Source organism: Vanellus vanellus (assembly GCF_965231255.1).
Source record: "Vanellus vanellus genome assembly, chromosome: 1".
In the NCBI taxonomy this organism is placed as follows: Eukaryota; Metazoa; Chordata; class Aves; order Charadriiformes; family Charadriidae; genus Vanellus; species Vanellus vanellus.
In genome coordinates this window covers 10184931-10206941 of record NC_138905.1, presented here as the reverse complement: position 1 = coordinate 10206941, position 22011 = coordinate 10184931, and the positions used below count along the sequence as shown (strand labels likewise).

The window sequence follows — 22011 nt, the reverse complement described above, 5'->3', positions numbered from 1 at the left end:
AAAGACAAAATCAGATAGGCTTTTTATAATCATTGGCCAAACCATTGTCTGTCTCAAAGATTGTGTTTAAAATTCTGCACTTCAATTTTAAGTTTGCTTTACTTCTTGATTAATAGTCTAACTACAGTTCAATATTAATTACTCAGATTAATTAGACAATATATGTAAAGTGCTTTAAGTATAAAAATCACTACAGAAGAACTAAGTATTGTTAATTGCAGCTGGGCAAACACTGAAAAAACCAGCAAATGAATATTCATCTCAATTTTAAGTAAATGAATTTCAGCTGTGTTTCAACTGCTCGAATATTTACTCTCTGGCTGATTTTCTAACAAGGGATTTTACTTGCAGCAATATTGACCAAGATGTATTTTATGCAGAAGAATCATAAAACTAGACTTAGTGTTGTAATTCTGCGTGTTTAAATGAGACTCGCAATTCTGAGAGCCAAATTGCTGCTTGGATCCCCTGCTTTTATGAGAATAAACAAATGACAATGACTTTGTGTTTCTACATCTAAAGTCTAAAGTGCATTACCTGGACTAGGCTGTGGCGCACATTCAATCCCCCCCCACTTTAGGAAACTAATTGAGATGAAAGAAAACTCTTCTGGATATAACTCCCTTCCTTGTCAATGGAGTGAAATGGGCAGCATCAGTAGGTGAGATTTAACCCATCTGTAGTCCAAATTGCTTGCAGAGGAATCTCAAGCCGCATAAAGTTTGACTCGTTCAGAGAAGGAAAGCCCTGTCACGTTTACTTATGTTGCGGTCACAGAACCAGGATACACAACAAAGACATTATCCTTGATGCTAATGACAGGACTGCTATTGATATTAGTGGGTCTAAGTCGAGCTAATTGGCACGGTGCTTCATCAGAACTCATGTTTATATATCGATCCCACTGATACCAGGGAAAGAGAAAGTTTTCAGGTGCCAAAAGATAGGCATAAATACAAATATCCAGAAAAAGTTTGGAGAAATAAGCTTGATCTTGGATTCCAGTAGAGTCAAAGAACTCTTATATTTAACATTGGCTTCCAGTTGCTGGTCCCCAGGACGCTATGTCAGGGGTTTGGATCAGTCAAGAGGAGGTAACTAGGCTAAACCCTAACTGGCCTATTAGGGAATCCAATAGAATAAATCAATTGCTATGTTTTGGTAGGAACAAAAAATGCTTTGGTCATAACTGAAGATAGACTCCTGGTATCATGAAGTGCAGAAAATTTGAATTCTGTAGCTGAATTCACAGAAAGTCAGATGTCAATTCAGGATGAGGGATCTCATTCAAGAAGAGGCATATACAAAATTTCTCCCTCCTCTCCCAAATATAGTTAAAAGGTTAAAAAAAAAAAAAAAAAAGGTCTGTAGATCTTAAAGAAAAAATCCTGGCAACTTCTCTGTTAAATGTGAAGCTGATGTAGAATTGTTTACAAAGTTTTCAGACTTTTCAAAAGAACAATTAACTTTCCTTTTTCCTTACTCGTACTGGGCAAGTCACCAGATGCTCAAGTTTACTGGCACCTCACCTATTAAATTCCTCAGATAATTCAGCACTGTTTAACTGCAGTGAGATCTGGAATTGAATCACTATAAGAAGCTCAGATTTTTTTTTCTTCCTTCCCTTTCCCTCTTTCTTGGAAAAGGAAGCCACAAGTCTGACATCTAAAGGACCTTAAAAATCCTTTCGTCTTTATACTCAAAATGTCTTCAAAGCCATTGAAAATATATCCAACTTTATAATTTTAGGAAAAAAAAAACACAAAACCCAACTTCTTTTCAGCCAGAAATTATTCTTATATTAAAAGCTTTATCTTACTGATACAATAGAACCATTTTAGCAATTGTGAGAGAAAAAAAAAATCTCTTTCAAAGTGGTTGACACCAGGATTAGAGTCACTGGCAGTGGGTTAGGAGAAACTGATGGCCTCAACCACCCTTTAATTAACGTCATTGACAGTGGCACGGCCTCTCGCGCTACACGATGCAACTGCAGGGCTATGCAGAATGGTATAATTTGGGATCACATTTGCCCTTAGGGAAGAAAAATGTTTACAATGAAATCTGCACGCCTTTGCACTTTCTTTGTGAACGTTGGTGTAAGTAGGTTATAGTGAAACTGTAAGGGTGAAACCCATTCTGAGAGGGTACCCAGAAAAAAACCGTATATGTAATTTAACCGTATTCCCCTACTTTGGCAACAGAACTGGTGGCTTAGGCCACTTGGTCACTTAGGGGCTGGGATCAGGGCCCTGCTTTTCTGCTTGTTCTTGGGAATTCCATCAAGTTGCTCTTCTCCCATATGGAGCTCAGTTCAAGAGCCTCAGACAAGTCTTGGAAGAACTCACAGGCTCTGAGGCAGGCAGAGCGGTGTGGGCAGTCTCTAGGGCAAATATTTGAGTTGCGCGTTCAGAATCTCAGCAAAGCTGCGTCTGATCTCTGCTCAGGAATGAATGTAGCAGAGGCCCCGTGCAGCAGTCAGTTCTTTATCTCAGTCTATTTCTGTGATAGAAACACGTAACGTTCTTTTTTGTCTGTAGTTTTACATAATATTTATTTTTTGCTTTTGTTTAGAAAAGTTAGTCAATACTGGAATCAGAGAAATGCAAATAAACAGAATAATGAACACTAATTTATTAAGTCTGTCAGACAGAAAAAAAGATGACATTACCTGTAGAAGAAGTACCAAAAATATCTACTCATTCACATTTTCCATAGGGATGTAAAACAATACAATTTCCAAAAAAACCCCACCCTCTGACATATCATTATTAACTATAGCAATAAAAAAAAAAATAAAATGTTCAGCATCAAATGAGAAATGGAACCTTTCCTATTCTGCAGAGCTCGTGTTTTAACTCTGGAAAAAGTTAGGAATCCCTCTAGTAGTCAGAGTGAGGGAGTGAGGAGTGCCGAGGAATCCGGCTGTCAGGGAGCCACTGTTTTCTTTTACTTGGGAAGTCGTTTTCATTAGGCTGAGCATACACCACTGTCGAACCGCTGGAGATCATCTGAAGGATCAGGTTTGAATGAACAACTTCAAAACTTACCAGGCAAAAGCAGAAAATTTGATGATTTAAAAGAAAGGACAAGAGCTATTCCTGGTTTGTTTTGTGCCTTATATTTATGGAGACTTTTAAAAGAATATTATAGACAGATATATTATTTACATTTATATTTATATGCTTCTGTGTATGCATGTGTACATATATATTTAATCTTCAGCAATGATATTTCAGAATTTAAATGGGTAGAGCTGATTTATACTAGCAAAGGATCTACCCCAAAATATACAATTAATGATTGTTTCATAAATGCCCATCTTCTTAGACTAATGGTAACTTTACAGGCAGTTAAATATTTCTATGTGATGACATCAGTTGGGAGTTGTAAATATGGTTGTCTTATATACACTGATATTTCCGTCATTCATAAACTAGAAACCGAGAAACAGGTAGAAGAACAGATGTTTAAAAATGCCAATGGAAGTTAGAAATTATTATTGTCACTGTATTATCCACTGCAGCAATATCTGTCTTACTGTACTAGATTCAGTGTCGAGAACAATTGAATGTTTCTTAACAGTCAGGCAGATGTTCTGTTTTCTGTTCATTCTCACTAAGAACGGTTCAGACAATATTTGGAACAAAGACAAATTCCGAGGCAAGGATAATGTGGAGCAATTTATTAAACATTTGACTTTCAAAAAAGTTCTCCAGCTATTGCTCAAACTTCTGCTGAAGTTGTTAATGTGAATGCCAAAATTAAACACCAAATGAAGTTGCAATTGTAGACTCATTCTTTACAAGAAAAGCAGTATATTTTGGACCTGGAGGGACTGTTAGCTTTCCCTTCTGCCACACTATCCATTTCATTATCTTTCTCAATTTCTTTCCTGGATCTCAGCTCAAGGACCGTGTAACGTGTGAAAATATTTTCCATAGTTTTCCTTGTTTCGGTTACCATTTCTTAGGGTACTTACAGTTCCTGGCCGTGGATATGGCACTCGCCCTTGGTAGGGAACCCACTGGTAGTTTGGGCCATCTCGGTGGGCATAGGGACCAAGAAATACCCTCCTCACATCAGTCATGCTGTACATACACACCGCTGACCCCTTGAAGATGTTACTAAAAATGAGGGGAGAAGAAATCAAATCAGATTCTTTAAATTATCAGTTGATTTAATCGAGTGGAAGAGCTGTGGGAACAGCAGCTCGCTGCTTTCTAATTTATTGCATGTGCTGATTGTCAAAACTCTGACATGCTCTCAGAGCAATCCTAACTCACCTCTTGTGAAAGTTCAGCATAACTGATACGATCTCTCAGACATTTTCCTAAGCAGATGGCTGCTATTCCACTATTTAAACATATTGTCCCCAGAAGGCCAAAGCCCCAATTTGAGTAAACTTCAACGGGGCTGTCCCTGGAGGACTATTCAATTCTTTCCTACACTTTGTATTTTTCTATTTTTTTTTAGCAGTTTCTTCTGTCGTTTGGGTCACACACACACACACACGAACTTCAGTGTTGTTTCTTACCTTGAGGTATCTTACAGAAGACAGTAAGCACTCATAAATCTCCCTCTTCTGTGCCTGGGTATCACTAGTAATATTCTTTCTGTTTAGAAACTAAAACTTTTGTCCTTCGCGGATAATTGCGGCAATGCAACCAGCACTGCAAAACTTCCTCTGCCGAAGCTACAAGTGTAATTTTGGTCTCGGTGAAAGCATAATGAAACCAAAACATTCCAGTCACAGTTATATGTGAGTTAACAATACAGCTTTTGAAAGACTGTTAAACTTTCCAGATTTCAGCAATGTTTTTTATTAATATCTCCTTGACTAGCCAATTTCTCACACCGCAGATTTTCTATTTCACCCTGCCCCCAACCAACCATATTTACGCTTGTGTTATTTTTCCAGGTCTGTGTGGAAAGGGCTACAAATTCTGATCCCCACTATAAAAAGCCAATTCAACGGCAAGAACAGCCTGAGAAACTGATAGTCTTTGTGATTACTTGCTCCGGAGTGATGATGTACATTGCTCATAAGAAACGAAACCCAATTCATTACTTCTTACTGCCGCTGACTTCTCAGTTCAAAGGTTAAGAAAATTTTGTGTTTCCTCAAAACATTTCTAACAAAGAGACCTCTTTAAAACCAGCAGCCACCCAAGCTTCCATGCAAGTAAAATGATACATTCTTTACCTGGAAGTTGTAAACACCCCATAGACTATTGGATTTTTAGGATCTTTTGAGTTCATTAGGAACACATCCTCTGTAACAATAGCAAGAGATGGAAAAGAAAACTAAGTTAAATTCATATAGATAATACCCGAAAACATTTCTGTATTCAAAGCCATTTCTGCCACTCACGTAGTTCATCGAAGTGCGTGTCAATGCCATTGGGTCCCGGCACAGAACAAATCAGACGTGCTTTGAGGAAGGTAGTCCATTTGTTAACAAGGCTCCTGTGTCCACCAAAGTCATTCTAATAATAAAAGGATTTTGCATTAATGTCTAGTAACAGTATGTGTTTGAAATATCAACAGAGCGCAGAGAAAATATAGTAAATAACCACAAGATACTTCTTACAGAAAACAAAGAATTCACTTCTACATACAAAAGCATTGTTACGTTGTCAGACGCTAATTCTGATTTCCTTTTATTTTACATTGTATTGCTACATATTTCATAGTAGCACATCATTTATTAAACAATACCAAGAAAACCCAAACCTCTTTATACATTGCAATACATACATAACACTGGAGAAAGACAGATGGGCAGAATATTTTACTCCAGAGCTCCCAGGTTGCCATGTCCTGGTATAGCTTAAGGGGTTTATTATTCTTAACTGGGTAGCAACAAAGTAGAAATGCAAGTTGCAAGTGAACAAAGCAGATGAAAATGCCAGAACAGGGGGATCAGTTGTACAGCTGCAAAACTTATGAGCAAAGTGCACCAAGAACTCCATATTTATGGGGTAATTGGTTTTCAAGCAGCTATCTCTAGATTTCAGGAGATAAATTGAAATTGTGCTTATGGATTAACATGAAATTTTACTGTAAACATCACAGTTGCCAAAGCTACAACATTTATTAATATAATTTCATCTGTAGAAATATTTTTAGAAGTCTGCCAGAAAAATACATGGACGTTTATCAGTGTGGATGAATGATTCAGTCTGCGGGCATTAAGAGTCTTCTGAGCAGCTAAGCTTAAACAACTGTTTCGTTAAATCTTCCTTTGCCTCTGTTTTAAAGATTTTCACTAATGTGGGAATGGAAAAGTATTAACATTCCTCTAAAAAGTAAATTCTTCAGATGTTTTTGGCCTACCTGGAAGTATCACATTTCCTGTAAAAGAGCCTCTCTTGTGCAGACGCATTCTAAGCCTCAGAAGATGCCTATGACTTTTTAAACAAAACATCATAGTTTGTGAAGCTTCCCCAAACGGAGCAGAACTGAATAGTACACCTTTGAGTGTGTTATCCCCTAATTTTTGACTTGGGATGATCTCTGCTTTAGTACAGTGTCAGTGTTAATACAGAATAGTCTACAGGCACAAAAATGTAGTTTCTAAAATCACTCGCAAAGCGTCCTGCAAGTGTATTCAATCATCTCAAGCGAAGAAGTCATCGTTTTACCTTGCAGATCTGCCCTATTCTGGCATGAGTGGCTTTTCCAGTGTGCTCTCCATCAATTGCGTTCTCCCGGAAGAAGAAATAGATTTTGTCATCTTCTGGATTGTCGCTCTCTGGTATCAGGTGAGCACTAATAAATCTAGGATCTGAGAAGACAAAGCCCTTGCGCATGTTACTACTCCATGAATTGAATCACTCGCCTTCCTTATACAAGCGAGTTGTCATTTTGCTTCGCACAAATCCTTCTTTGCATCAAACGGCAAATATATCTACGGTACGTACACCGTCAGCCATTAACATGTGACGGCTATTTACATCCCTCTTACCTTTAACACACAGAGGTGTTTGCTGCAGATATCTAATGAACAGACCTTAAGCTTATTATCAAAGCAATTAAACATTCATGAAAACTCTTTACAAATGGTTGTATAACATTACAGCATGGCTTCTTAGTTCCATGTACTTATTGCTAACATTTTTCGTGTTTGGATGCTTTGACTCTTGGTCGGCAATCTTTCTGTATGCGTCACATAGAAAAGGAGAGTATTATTCAGACAAAAGTAATATTCCTAACTTTAGCAATAAAGAAGAATATATAAAGAAAGTATTTGACATCTAGAAAAGTATTAATGTGTTACAGTCAAAAAAAATGAGGTAATGAAAAAAATACAGTTTTAATTGATGTTATCCACTTCCACACCCTTCCACACTCTAAACTCCAAACATTTTTGTCTTGTTTTCACAAGAGAAGTGTATTTGTAAATTTCTGTTTGAGTGGTTGAAATACTGTGCCTTGTCCTTTTTTTTAAAGATCTTTTTTTTCATAGAAATCCTTTATTTCTTGACAATTAGAGTGACAACATTATTTGGTGAGAAAGAGGGTACATTAACAAGTGAAAATATATAAAATGCAGACATACTGATCGGTTACGTAAAAATGGTGGAAAGAAGTTTGGGGAGAGAAGTTTATAGAAATCACAAGAGTAAATTCATACCAGTGGTGAATCTGGCTCATCACTGTATTTTACAGAGATACTTCAGCTGGTATCTTTCACTATGTTTGGAAAAAGAAGGCATATCCAACAGATTTACCAATCTGTTTTTACATCCTGCTGGGATAATTATCTGCGAACTATATTTAACTACTCAAAGAGTCCTGTTCCTATGTGAAATTATAAGCTATTTTAGTGTCATGCATTAACATCTTTTCAGTGTATGTTTATTGCTATATAGTCATGGAAATAATGAGGTGGACTTTGTTTTGCCGGTTTGCGCTATCTGTCCTGTGAAACCCATGGCCTCATTGAGGATGGCAGTGTTTGTAAGCAACATATTTCGATGTATTTATATATATGCATGAATGTGTCTAGATGTGTTTATTATATGAGCACACACTGTATATTTTGCGTCTGTATATGTATATCCTCATGTATTCTCTGTGTGTATATATATGTATATGTAGACATATATTCTCATGTACTCTGTGTGTGCGTATTCATATACACAGCACACGAGAATAGCCATACTGGCTTAGACCGAGGTTTACTTAGACCAATATACAGACTCCAACATTGTCCAGGAGTAATTACCTGGGGCAAAAAAAGAATATGGCAACTACAAATAACAGTCCCCCAGAATAATCTCCCTTCCTCCAACTATTTGCAGTGCAGCTGATTCCCGGAGCTTGGTTGCTTTCTATCTGCTTAGTAACTCTCAATAGGTTTTTCTTCCAGTTATCTGCCTAGATTCTTCTTGAACCCATGCAAATTTCCAGCATTCATAGCGTCCTTTTGGAAATTGTTCTGCTTGTACACAGCCTAGGGAACTAAAACCTACTTCTGATTTAGCGTTTTCAACATCGATCTTCCTAACTTCATTTGGTGCCTCTTCATTCCTGTACTGGAAATACCCACAGTGTTCAAGATGTGGATGAACTGTGGTCTTATAAAGGGCTACAGCAATGCTCTTTGTTGAATTATCTCTTCTTTTTCTATTAATTCCTAATATTTAATATGGATTTGACAGTTCCTAAGCAGTAATCTGAAATTTTCATGGAACTTTACGTGTCATAACCCCAGAACCTCACTCTTCGTTGGTAATGCTCAGTCCACAGCCCACTGTCTTATATGTGAAGACAGGCATGTTTTCCTCATGGTTTTCCCCATGGTTTATCACTACATCATTCATCAAGAATAATTTAATTTGTCATTTGATTGCTTAGCCACCCAGTTGCATAAGATCCTTTTGTAATTCTTCACAGTCTTCCTTTGTCTCACTATGCTGAATAACTTAGTATCGTGTGAAAAAATTTTCTCATCCTGCTGCTCAACCTCTTTTTCAGGTTATTTATGAAGACATTGAACACCACAGAACAGATCTCTGTAGAACTGTGTCTATTAGCAATTGTTTGTTAAAATAAATCTTTGTAGACATCTGAAAACATCAAAGTTCTGTTAGCAGCTTAAGCTCTCCACCCCAAATCCCAGTAACTTAAGCTACTAAATTCACTTTGTTTCTTTCCAGCATGCATTTAATAAGCTCCACGTCCCACTGACACCAGGCCTAAGATATATAATATCTAAACAATCTCATACCACGGTAAATATCTATTATTTTATATACAATCTACCCGGGCTTTGAATGTAACTTGTATCACAAGAAACAGAAGGCTACAGCTTGAAAATTTCTGCATCACAGCCTGTGGAAGGATACCTCAGGGAAAGAGGGTACCCATTAGCAGACACTTTTCTGGGCTACTGGATCTGGAGAACCTCTTGTCTGAATACACTGTTTTTATAATCTTAAGGTCTTAGTGAAAAGCGTAAAAAAAAAAATAATTCAACCAAACCCTAAATACATTCCCAAATGGTTGAATGATTTGTTTCTAGCACAGTGGGTTTTGTAAATCACAAGATATCAAATTCTAAAATAAATCACTATATTATCAGGCATCAAAAATCTAACTTTACATTGGCCTATGAAGATACTGTGGGGAGTCCCACTTGAGTCAATAATATTGCTGATATAGTACGGGTTATATAAACTTGCCCTCGGTTAGCATATTGTTATTCTTTTTTTTCCCTCTCATAATTTTGCAAGTGAACCTAGAAACGTTAAGGGAGTCTAGTGTTAAAGCAGGACTGATAAAAGAATGATAGAAAAATAGTTTAAGAAATTGAAAATATGTATTTCAAATAATTCTGTCAGAGTGATAGCGGAGGAGGGGGGGTGTGAGGAAGGCAGATATAACTCACGCCACAGCCAGTGCGCATGTGGATATGCTTTGTACACATTTCTTGCCAGTGCTCATCTGGGATGAATTCAGATTTTCAATTAGTGATTAATAATCCTAACTACATCCCTGAAAATAAGGTGGTCACACAGCCTTATATTAGAACACATTCACTGTACATCATGGAACAGTTTTTGTTGAATTACACCAGTGTTCCTTACTAAGCAAACTTCAGGCTGTTTCACCATCTGGTTAAATCAATACGTTTTAGTCAATAAAAGAGTGGTTCTTCATGTTATAGAGCTCTTGTTCTTGTTACCTGGTGGTGTTTGGGGTTTCCCCCCCCCCTTCCATATAACAGATCTATGTCTATGCAATGAAGCAAGTAAAGGAAGAAGAGGCTACACGTGTTCTGTCGCGTATAGAAACAGATTAATTTCTGTTCAGACTGGATATAATGATCACAAAAGCAACATCATGATTGTATGTGTGGAGAGAGGGGGAGAAATGTGGTTGACAATTTTGTAGGTTATAAAGCTAAGAAGTGGGTGGTGTGAACTAGTGATCTGTAGCGTGTTCTTTTATTGTTTCATTAACGGAGGAGCTGTTTGACTTGCCTGAGGCTTGATGCAAACTTGCATTTAACTCCAGGGCTTCAGACCACGCTTACAGCTCACTCTTTAGGGTCATGATGAAGCCATCAGCCAGATGGCCCGCAGTCACGCAACATAGCCCTCTCCACGGACTACCGGGCATCTTTGTAGTGCTTTTCTTTGAGGAAGGGAAGGGAGAGGTTGTCCACAGATGAGGGACTTCTCCTTGACTCTCCTAATTGCTCACCCATGCAGCAGAAGAAAGAATGTCATCCATGAATGTGTACGTTCCAAGTATTGAGACTGCCCTGCCTCACCCTGCATAATTAAACAGGTTCGGTATCAAGCGGTCCCCATGAGAAGTTTAAGATAATTCAGTCAGGGCTGACCTATTTCATACATTCAACACAGCCGCAAAAGAAGCGCTGGAACGAACTTCAAGCAAGTTTTACTGAATGGAAAGTGGGACTTTGATCCAAACCCACAGGTGATAATCGTAAAAGTCAGTGCACTGCAGCTATTGCGGATAGAGCAGATTACTTCAAATTTCTGTGTATGAAATACCAGTTATTCCGCGACCCCAGAACTGTCTCCAATCCGTGAATTGCTGTTACAACAGTTCAACGCTTTCTTGTTTAAAAGCAGTCTCCCATTGGCTAAAAGTCCAGAAAGCGTGTTTTGGGAAAATGAATTTAAGAAATATTTTGCAGTGATTCATTGCTTTAAAGAAACACGAGCAGACAATGTGGAAGAGTGCTTTAAAAAACAGCATACATCAAACAAACATGTCTGAAACATGTTTAAGCATGATCAAAGGAGAAACAAAGCCACAGCATAAACATGATCAAAATAAAATTACACCTAAAAACACTTCTCTGATCTCGCAGCCAACGTGAACAAGCTAAAAATAAAAACTTAGATTTTTATTGAAAACAATCAGCCTCAAGAAGCGAATTATTAAAGCACACACCTTTTTCAGTATACCTTTTCTGGTTGTCTTGGCTGTGGGGCCATTTCTCAGCTCCCACGCGACACCTTCCCAGCGCCACGTTTTGTGCGCCCTCCTGCCATTACCAGCTCTGCCCACATTTCCCTGGCAGCAGCCCATTAAACTGTCCTTCAGGAGAAATCTGGCTCTTTATGGAAACGACACCTTGGTCCAGCTGCCTCTGTGATTTATATGCCATTGTTTGCTTAGTTAAGTAATGGAAACATGTTTTGCTTGTCTCAGCACTTCAGGTTGAGAAAAAGCTAAGGAAAATCGATCTGCATTTGTTCTTTTACCAACGTTACTCTTTAGCAGCAACAACGGCATGCACACGTGCGGGCGCACACACACGCACCCCCAATAGCTAGAAACAATAAAAGTCAGAAATCGGATTTCTAACTGAATTGTATTAGCATTTTAATGAAGATCTATAAACTTGAAGGCGCAGAAATTACCTTTAGCTGTCAAGATTGAGTAAGCTGAGGGAACAGGAGCTGGGGTCATCTCCTCATCACTTGGCAGGAGCCAAAGGGCAGTTCTCTCAGGAAATGTTTTGTAAAGAGTTTGAACTGGATGCCCCTATTATTGTATATTTACGGTCAAAATGACTAATTTATCAGTTCACAGTAAGAAAATTCTAGGAAACTAGGGAAATTTTACGCTCAGTAAAACTGCAATTGCTATAATTTAATGAAAAGTACTGGAGGGTGACTGGGGCCCTGAGGAGAAGAACAAGACTAGGGAAGCTGAAATTAAAAATTTAACAACAACAAAAATAGACAGCTACTCAGGACTTCGTAACTACGTACGGTGCTCGTCCACTGAGACCCAGTGCAGAGAGCTGAGCACTGTCCTCAGAAAATCTGAACTTGCAATCACAGCGAGCCTTGCTACCTGCAGAGAGGAGGACTTGCAGCACCAGTCGCAAATGTGCACAGCAGAGCTGTTGGCCACGGGCATGCTCGTCAAGGTCACCAGAGGACAAAGCTTTTCATATATGGTGATGAGAGAGCTAAGTTGGTTTGCGGTTTTACACACTCGAATGTAGTTTACAAAACACCAAAGCTTTTAGTGGTGTTCTTCCAAAGTCCCTTCATTTTAATTCTTCGATTTTTACAGCCCTCTTGTTGCTGATGACTCAGGCAAACACAGCGGAGCTCCCATGGATTCACCGCCTGCATCGAAGCTCCTCAGCAACACGTATGGCATCAGACCACATCCTCACAGTGGGAATGCTCTTCGCACAAGGGATAACTCGTGGCTATTATGGAACTAATATGAGGCTTTTGTGGTAACTTATTGTCAGATACTGACATGGGAGGTAGTCCCAGGGACAGACCACAGAGTAGAGATGCGATTTGAAGACACTGTTTTCCAAGCCATGGGCAGGCGGAGGTGGATGTGTGGCACGCAGGCCGTGCATCATTGAGATGTTAGCAGCTATTACAAGGTAAGAAGCCCTATGGTCACTCATTGATGTTGCAATGGAAATTCTCATCAGAAAGAGTTTTATAGACAGGTGAACTTTATCAAGAAGTTTGTCTTTGAACCAAGCCAGACTGACGCTAAGGAACGATGATCTTAAAATAGTGTTAGCTATGACAGTTAGTTTCTCCTTCTTAGAAGTTATATCCTGGTTTGTTTGTTTGTTTGTTTTTTAATTTTTCAAAGACTAGTAAAAGAAATTTTGGTGACATAGTCAGGCTATAATATGAGCTAATAAGTTTAAGATTTAGCTAAGAATTCTTGTAATTTCAGTTTCATACATATTCTACATTTTTTTTTTCCTATTCAAAACTCTTTTCAGAATTAAGGAAAAAAAAAAAATCTGCCTCTGCAGAATCTGTTCTGTTTCAGTGATGACTTGTGGGAATTTTTTCTGCCATAAAGAGATTACATATTTTCAAGGTATTAAAATAATGTTAACATACCACTCTTCCACCATTTCAATACATGGATGCAACAGCAACATAACAAACAAAAAGACATACATTAAAACAAACAAACAAGCAAACAAACATGCCCAATGCTTTTACATGTGTAAATTCCTCCACATCTCCGTGCTCCTCTTTCACATACAGCCAGAGGCATCTAGTCCTCCTGGCTTCCCAGTGCTTTGAGCTTGAGTGTCACCTATGGATCATTCTGGTTGAGAGAGACCTTCTATCTGAATTAAGGGGAGGGTCTTTTTAAGGAATTATAGATTTATAGTTGGCGCAAAAGCAAAGAAGGGCAAGTGCAATTTGGGGGGTTAATAATACACTAAGGTGTATAAGCCCCGGCGGGGGGAGCGGGGAGGGGAGCGCGGCGCCCCTCCGCACCCGGCCGCCTTCCCCGGGCCGCGGCATCAAACGACCTGAAGGGGAGCACAACCTTAATTTGCGGTACTTAACACCTCTAAAGCAGTGTGAATGAGCCCCAGAGTGCCAGCCGAGGCTCACACCTCCAGGCGGGGCCACTGCCCCGACAGCTCTTCATCCTCCGCCGCCTCAGAGGCGTAATTGGGTCCGAATTACGTTACTTGGGAGCAACGTTTTAGCTCACGCAGGAAGGACGGGGAAGAAAATGTTGCTCTCTGATGCAATTATCAGTTTCTGACGCCTTTGTTCGAAGGAGACAACAATAGTTTTGATTCCCTGTAATGACTAATTATATGGTGAAGAAAAGTGAATACAAAAGTTCAGTAAAATTACAGCTTAATTCTCAACGTAAATTAGATTTCTCACAAAACAATGCTTATGATCTACCCACCCTATTTAATTTAAAAGAGGTGATTATTATCTCTTTACAGAACAACAACCAAAATTAACACCTCTTCCATCGCAGACTGCGTTTTAAGGTGTTGTATATTTATCAACACAATTAATTTTAAACTGACTTAGTTGTCCCTCAGAAAGAATAATTGGGCAACTGAGAAAACTGGTGTCCTTCACAGAACAGCAAGTAAGGCTTGCAGCATATTGTCTCTGTTTAGGAACACTTTCATCTCAATTTTCTGTACGTCTTAACCTCTCTGCAGAAAAAGCTAATGAGAGTTCCAGCCAAGAGCCTGTTTCTTCCTCTCTTGGTAATTTATCTGAAGTTTTTGACATTGACACTTGGAAATAAAAACACTGGAAAGCTTGTGCCTTAACTGTGTAACCTACATCTTTAGAGCTCTGGATGAGTGACAAAAACTAAATATCACAGCCTTTACGTTAAAAAGTGATGTATTAGGGGAGGAAGTGGAACATGGAGGCACTGAAGACAAAAGATGTTTCTGATTTGGGGTGTTACACCCTTTTGGCAATCAGAGCCACGCTACAGGCCTGCGTAAGCTCTGAAGATTCACAGGTGGAGCACAAACCCCTGGAGATGCACGGGGAGTTTATGGTAGATGACCCAAAACTCAGAGACCAAACCTGTTCCTCTCCACTAATGTGATTTTCTCAGGCCTTCCAGAATGCTGAGAGATGTGTGATTATGTCTTGGCGGAATATTCTTCCTCTTTGCAACATGGAAATTAGAGGGTACAAGAAAGTGTCCTGAGGGCAGAGAGAGCGTGCTGCAGCAACACCATCAGCCAAACTCCTGACACAGCACGTTGCAGGAGACAAGTCAGCGGCTGGGTGTGAGGAATAGTTGGGGATTAACAAGGCAAACGTATTCCACTGCAGGGAAAGTGGGACAGCCTTCAGCAGCGTGATTGGCAAAAGCATGAAACTCCAAACTGAACAACAGTGGCTTGACAAGTATATCTTCAGCCTCCATATATAATGTTAATAAATATAAATATATATAAAAATATATATATAAATATATATATATTTAGACTGAACATTAGGAAAGAATTTTTCACAGAAAGGGTGGTCAGGCATTGGAATAGACTGCCCAGGGAGGTGGTTGAGTCACCATCCCTGGATGTGTTTAAGAGACGTTTGGATGTGGTGTTGGGGGATATGGTGTAGGGGAGAACTTTGTAGAGTAGGGTAGATGGTTGGACTCGATGATCCCAAGGGTCTCTTCCAACCTAGGTGATTCTATGATTCTATATATCTCCTGAGACCTAAACTCTTAGGGTTTCTCTGTCAGCTCCATACAGTGCACAACCCTGTCTCCAGCAGAAGCATTTGTCCACACGTACATTACCTTTTCCTGCCTACAATGTGAACAAATATGGCCTTTGTGTCAAAAGTCACCTATTTTGAAAACAGGAAGAAAAATTCCAAATTTTGTACTGTCAGGTTCAATTTGAAGTGTGTGGAAAGGGGTTGTGTAGCTGCAAAAACAATATCTCCTCCCTGACAACATGTCAAAAAACTGAACAGGACTCTGCCATCATCTCAGTTCTCAGTGAGGGATGTTCATTCATCGGGAAATGATCATCGGCCCGAGCCAGTTCCCAAGGAGTGATCCAGCAGAGAACACTCCTGTAACAATTGCCTAACCTATCCAATCTCCTGTAATTTAATTTCTTTGTTAAATCCTTTAGATTTGGCCACAAAACTGAGGTCATTTTGTCAAACTATGCAAAAGGTTTTGTTGTTATAATTAACTTTTACAGCTAGTGTAAAGCAACTCGACACAAAATCCATTAAAGTAAGATTAATGAGGGATGGCAGCAAAGACTGAAAAAAAGGGCTGAGTGAATGAGTGGTTTTAACTGATCTGTCAGTGTAGCACAGCAACACAAAATACAGTAAGGCATCTGTAAGTGGAAGCAAAACCCCTCAGCACAACCTGAGGTTGATAGCATCAGTTATGACAACCTCTTTCAGTAGTCATGTGAGCATAACATGTGATTCCAACTTAATTTAGCTTCAGTCGACATAAGGTATTAACAGGATTTGTACCCAACTGAAATAATGTACTAGTTTTATTGATGATGTGGAACTTAGTTCTGCTCATTAAAAAAAAAGGAAAGTATTTAATTGTACAGGTGTGATGAAAACTATGGAGTTGCTTGAGACAGAAAAATCTCACAACATTATCTTTTGCGTGGCTCTGTCAGAAAGTTGTTCTTCTCAAACTCTGTTTAATTGGCACGTACTTTTATTCTGTACAAGGAAACCCTCCTTTTATTTTTAATTCACTGACAGCATTTCAGAAATATTTGATGTAATTACTGTGACTTTTAAGAATGAAAACCTTCTTGGAGTAACGTCGTATCAGACTCAAAATTTTAGCATTTTTTAAAAGCAGTGAGGGAGGAATTTGCAGCACACATGCTTGTGATACACAAACAGCAGGGAGAGGAATTAGCAGAAAGTTTAGCAAAAGTATTAAGAAAGTAATAAGAGTATGAAATTCAGTAAAAAATATAGGTCCTGTAATAAATGAGAAACAGTGGAATATTTTTTATAGAATGCTTTCTACTGACAGGTACGGCAAAAAAAAAAATTAAAACTGAAAGTATGTCAAATGTGGAGCAGGACTGAGTATTAATAATGACAACCTATTTACACAATCTTGTGAAAAAACCTGATGACTCACTAGTCCATGTGAAATATCTCATAGGAAGACTTTGCACCTTTCCACCTCATGGAGCTTTTTGTCTTTAGTGGAATTTCCTTTAGAGAAAGAGGAGAATAGGAAGCAGACCTATTGTAGACCTATTACCTAGTTGGGTAAGTAAAGAGAGCTGTGCCCTGTGACTGTCAGATTTTACAGTGTGTCAAATGTTATCAAAGACCTCAGGAAATATGATTAATCTCACTGACATCAGTGGAACATTTTTTACTATTTATAAGGCTATTGAATTTTGCTCAAACGGCAGTAAAAGAATCAATAAACAGCAATCCTTAGATATATGGCCATATTCACAGATAATGTATTATCACTGAATGCTTTCAAATATTTCATAAGAACTCGTGGAGTGGATGGGAAAAATATGTAATCCAGTCTTGAAAATAACTTTTCTTATGTTTTTCTGAATGATCATCTGTAAAAAAGCTCAGTCCCTGAAAGGTTATCTGGTTTCTTCTTATACCAACTCATCTAATAAAATCTTCCTACAAATCTTGCTGCACTTACCAAACCAGAAATCTTTACAAACCTACCAAAAGGAAATGAATTTTTTTATAGATAAACATATGTTAAAAATACTCTTTTCCATAATCCAGGAATCCAACAAAAACACAGGCCAGCCTGTCACTTTAAAAGCTAAATCAGAAAGGGAACTATCTTGTCTTCATTTACTTAGTATGCTTGTGGCAGCCCGAAGTGCTCAGGAACATCAGATTCTGCTGGACGTTCTACAAGAGATGGGGGTCTCAAAGATTTACGGTTTAACCCTTGCCTTTGAAAGAGAGAATTTTTCCTGATAACACCACAAGACATCTCACCTTCCTGACATGTGAAACGTTCAGCCTATAGCCACCAGTGATATGGATCTGAGAACAGAGGGGAGAAGAGCTGAAAAAGGCATATCGGCGGGGAGCTCAGTTTTGGTGGGTTACTCTCAACAGCCTTTTTGGATATGGAAATTTTCAGACAGCACTGCTGCTCTTGAGATTGAGGTTCTTAAAAGCAATGTTACGACATTTCAGTAATATAGTCATTTATCTGTGGACTGTCACATCGTCTGAGGCATTCGCTGCTGCTGATTGCCAACTCTTAGCTGGTGCATACCTGTACATGTTGGCATATTTTAAATGTTACCATAAACTTTACCATGTCTTTATTACTGTATGGTATGCAAAAGCACCTATCTGCATGTTTAGAAAGTCAAGTCTAACAGCCAGCTATTCAACAAGGATAGGTTGATATAAATCCATGGAATCTAATGGAATAGCAAAGGATGGGATACTTTAGACACCACTTTGCAACCTAAAAGCTAGACATTGAAGTCTGAGATAAGTAATATGGGGTGTTCCAAAGATCAAGGGAAAAAAGAAGGGCTATTTTGGCAATGCAGCAAAATGGGAAGTTCAGGATCTACTGCATCATCAAAACGTAAAGGCATCAAATGAGGAACCGTTTGTCAAGCTTTTTTTTTTTTTTTTTTTTAATCTGTCCATCATATCTGAGAACTGTGATTCCGTGAATAAGGTATTTGGGGCTTCTTTGTTTATTTTCGCTGTTATTTAGTCAAACATGCTACCTTTACAAATGAAAAATAAGTATCCGTTTGTCTCTCCCATTTGTCCTCTTCCTGTTCTGCCTTCCTTACAACACCGTCATGAATAAAGATCTCTGGGCGGTGACATTTGTTTCACCCGTTTGTTTTGCAGGTGTTGCCTGGTGGAACCTGGGGAGGAACCCGGTGAAGTGGTTCAAGCGGGACTGGAACAGTGTTTATCCGGGAAACATGGGTTTGCAGAACTACATGAAGAAAAATCACTAAAAGATTTTTTTATCGATTAAAACCCTGAGAAGGATGAAAAATGCTTTGTTGGGAAATTACGCGCCGTATTAAATATACAGTTTTGCAACTGTTTTCTCTCCTCCTCTGTTTAAAGATTAAAGAGATATTAAGATGCCCTACGCTTACAGCACAAAAGGCCTGATTTGATGTGTCATAGTATTTCAGAAATAATAAAACTATAGAATCTGCAAGGAGTTAACAAATCTGCATTTAACTACCACAGATGCGCTAGCCACATTTCTCGACTTACTCGCCCCGCGTGCCTGCCTCATCACAGCGTACTGCGGTAGGCCCAGTCCTGCTCTAGGAAAGCCGACAGCCAGGACTCTGCTAAATACAGAAGTAGAAGATATCCTTGAGAATGGAGCTTAATATTAGCTTTGCAATTCTTTGCTAGCGTGACTTTTGAATTGTGCTCTCGGACTACCTGAATGCGCTATCAGTGTTTTAAATACATTGATGTTTCCACTTTGTTGTAAAAATAGGCCTTTAATAACGAGACAGTATTTAGCAATCTAGTACCGGCCATCAGTTTGATATCAGCCGTGACATTATTTAATTTTCAGAATCACAGAGGTTAAAGCTCACTGAACTATAAACAGTTGGAAACATGGAGTGTAATCCCAAGGCACAGCTCTGCACAAGCTGTAATTTAAATCATATTGCATGCTAAGCTGAAAAGGCAGTGCAGGTCCCAGAGGGCACAAATAAATCTGCAGTCACTGATTTGCCACACACATTTGTGTTGGGATTCTGTAACTGTGCAAATGTGATGTCTTCCTTTAGTGCAGAGGACCTGTCATCTACTGAGATTTGTAATTAAATAACCCAAAGAACAAAAGCAATTACTTAGCCTTACAAGCATTCAGACTGGAATTTACACGATTTCATGAACAAAGAGAAGGGGAAGTTATGGAGACGGAGCGAAAGGGAGGCTTTGAGTCTGCAATTTAATTCACCTGTGTCTAGTGCTAGCTGAGATTTTAATGTATAGACCAGGTATTCACATACCTGGCTTACTTTGAACTAATAATTCCATCATCACAAACTCCATTCTGAAGTGGATGTTTCTCCATCCAAGGAGCCAATTATGTTTCCAGCTGGCTACGTGCCACATCAGGTGCCGGCTTTGAGCAATCAGTTGTGTTAATTGCAAGCAACACCGAATGCCTTTTGGGACGAGCAATTCACGGTTCAGGAATGTTAGTGTAAGGGGGGTTAGGTTCAGCCCCATTACCAAGAACAAACCACAAAGTTTGTATAGGTTGCAGACGAACAGTTGTAATTTTATGGAATGAGGAAAAGAAGTGGGAACAGACTAAGGGACTGTATCCTCACATCATTAACTCTGCTGGGTGTGCTGGGCATCTCAGTTACTTGATGGGGTTGTGGCTACGTGGTGGTGGAGCCCCTCATATTTTAAGCTCAGCTGCTCTGTCCTCCCATTCCCCTGGTTCTGTCAGGTACTCTGATCCAGGCCAACAGGGCCAAGACATTGGTTCAAGAGAAGACTACACCAACTGCCCATGAACGTGGTCTCCTCCACATTTATTGGCATTTTCCTTCTTTATATTTGTCATACTGGGAAAATAATAACTAAAAAATGCATCGGCGTTGTTTGATGTAAAAGAAATAATGGAATTGTTGGTGCCTAATGGAATAAATAACAGTGAATGCCACAAATGCATGCTGAAGGGTGGATTTGTATATAAAATAGCCATTGAAAAAATAAAGCATATTAATGAAATGAGCTGAGCACTGCAGCGAGTAGATATCAGTAGATCTTTCTTGGCTGCATTGGGGATATTGTCATTTACTATCAGCTAAAGATCTGGCCTGTGGTATTTTTTAGTACCTAACTTTTGTCTCAGTACCTGAATAACAAGTTTTAGCTAGTTCATCTGTTTGCAAGGGTTGATTTCTAGTATGTTTATCCATGAGTCACGGCACCAGCGTTATTTAAAAGAAGAAACCTGCCCAAATGTTGGAGGTGATGAATGGGAGGCTTGGATTGAATCATCAGAGATAAAGGGAGTTAGTGTGTGGCGGGGAGGGGGAGGAACTGGTACAAACCTCAAAATCTGCAGGTGCTTAGAAACAGCGTGAAGGCTCAGGAAGTGTCTCCAATACCCTTTAGAGGCTCAGTCCCTGGTATCCCACACGACTGTACAAAGAAAACTTCTTAAAACAAAGCCATCTTATTTCTCCCTTTAACACAAGACTAAAACGTTGCCAAACACTTTTGCGTCTGAAGCTGTGAATTTCATTAAATTCAATGCCACTCGCTCAGCGCTCTCTATTTTTGTGTGGCTGAAACCTCTACTTCTCCCCCCACCGCCCCGCGGCCAGGGTGCTCTAGTCACATCACACTTAACCTTTGCCTTGGCTTCTCAAAAAAGAATTTGTTTCACTCTATTCACGCCTTCAACAGTTTGGCAAACTGCACTCGAGTGCTGCGCTGGGCCTTTATATTGAACACACTAATCTGATTGTTTTTCCACTCTACAAACTTTGGGTCAACAATCAAGCTGCTGCCAGAAACTAATTAATTTGCAAACAGGCCCCATTTTCACAGGGGGAGAGCTTTTGAAACCTATGTCAGCAGAGCTGGTCACACCATGGTGACATGCATTGTCATGGCATCCACTTTTCTGGGTAATTCTCCTCACTAATTTTTCACCACACACATGAACTCAAATTACCCAGTCAACAGTAAATCTCTATTGAATGGCCACCAAACTCTGAACGTGGTGGCCTGAGAAGAGGAAATTGGTATTGACAGGGTCAACACTCATTAAATTGATGGCTGGAGCAGAAGAGAAAAAAAAAAAAACCAAACAAAAAACCAACACAAGAACATTAAACAAAGATTCAGAGGTATGTCATATCCCAATGAAGGGGGCTGTGACAGGCCCATTCCAGCTTTGTTTAAATCAATTAGTATTCTGCTGTGTGATTCCCTACAAGCAGACTTCTGCTTAACTTTTATTGAAAAACTGGTTAGTTACTTTTGTGAACAGGAGAGAAGGCATACTCTGGTAGCTAAAAGTCACTGTTTTTCAAGTATCGGAGCTGTGATGAGCCCTCATAGAGATCTCAGAGATCATGGGAAACCGACTTGAATTTGCAAGGCCTATAACACAAAGGCTTTGTCTTCGGCATCCTGCCACCTAATCTGAAGTTTCCTCTTCCTTAAGCTGATTTGGATC

At 39.2% G+C, this 22011-nt stretch overlaps 1 protein-coding gene across 1 annotated transcript in view; it reads right to left on the bottom strand.

Annotated features, from left to right (window-relative positions):
- Positions 1–22011, bottom strand: part of SEMA3A (semaphorin 3A) — a gene marked incomplete at its 3' end in the record, with an annotated part of 167821 nt that overhangs the window by 28072 nt on the left and 117738 nt on the right. The window contains exons 7-10 of the mRNA XM_082490315.1: positions 6648–6790; positions 5375–5489; positions 5207–5276; positions 3983–4127 (exon numbers count right to left, since the gene is read on the bottom strand). Coding sequence (XP_082346441.1) covers positions 3983–4127; positions 5207–5276; positions 5375–5489; positions 6648–6790 — 473 coding nt within the window. The remainder of the gene's footprint in view (positions 1–3982; positions 4128–5206; positions 5277–5374; positions 5490–6647; positions 6791–22011) is intronic.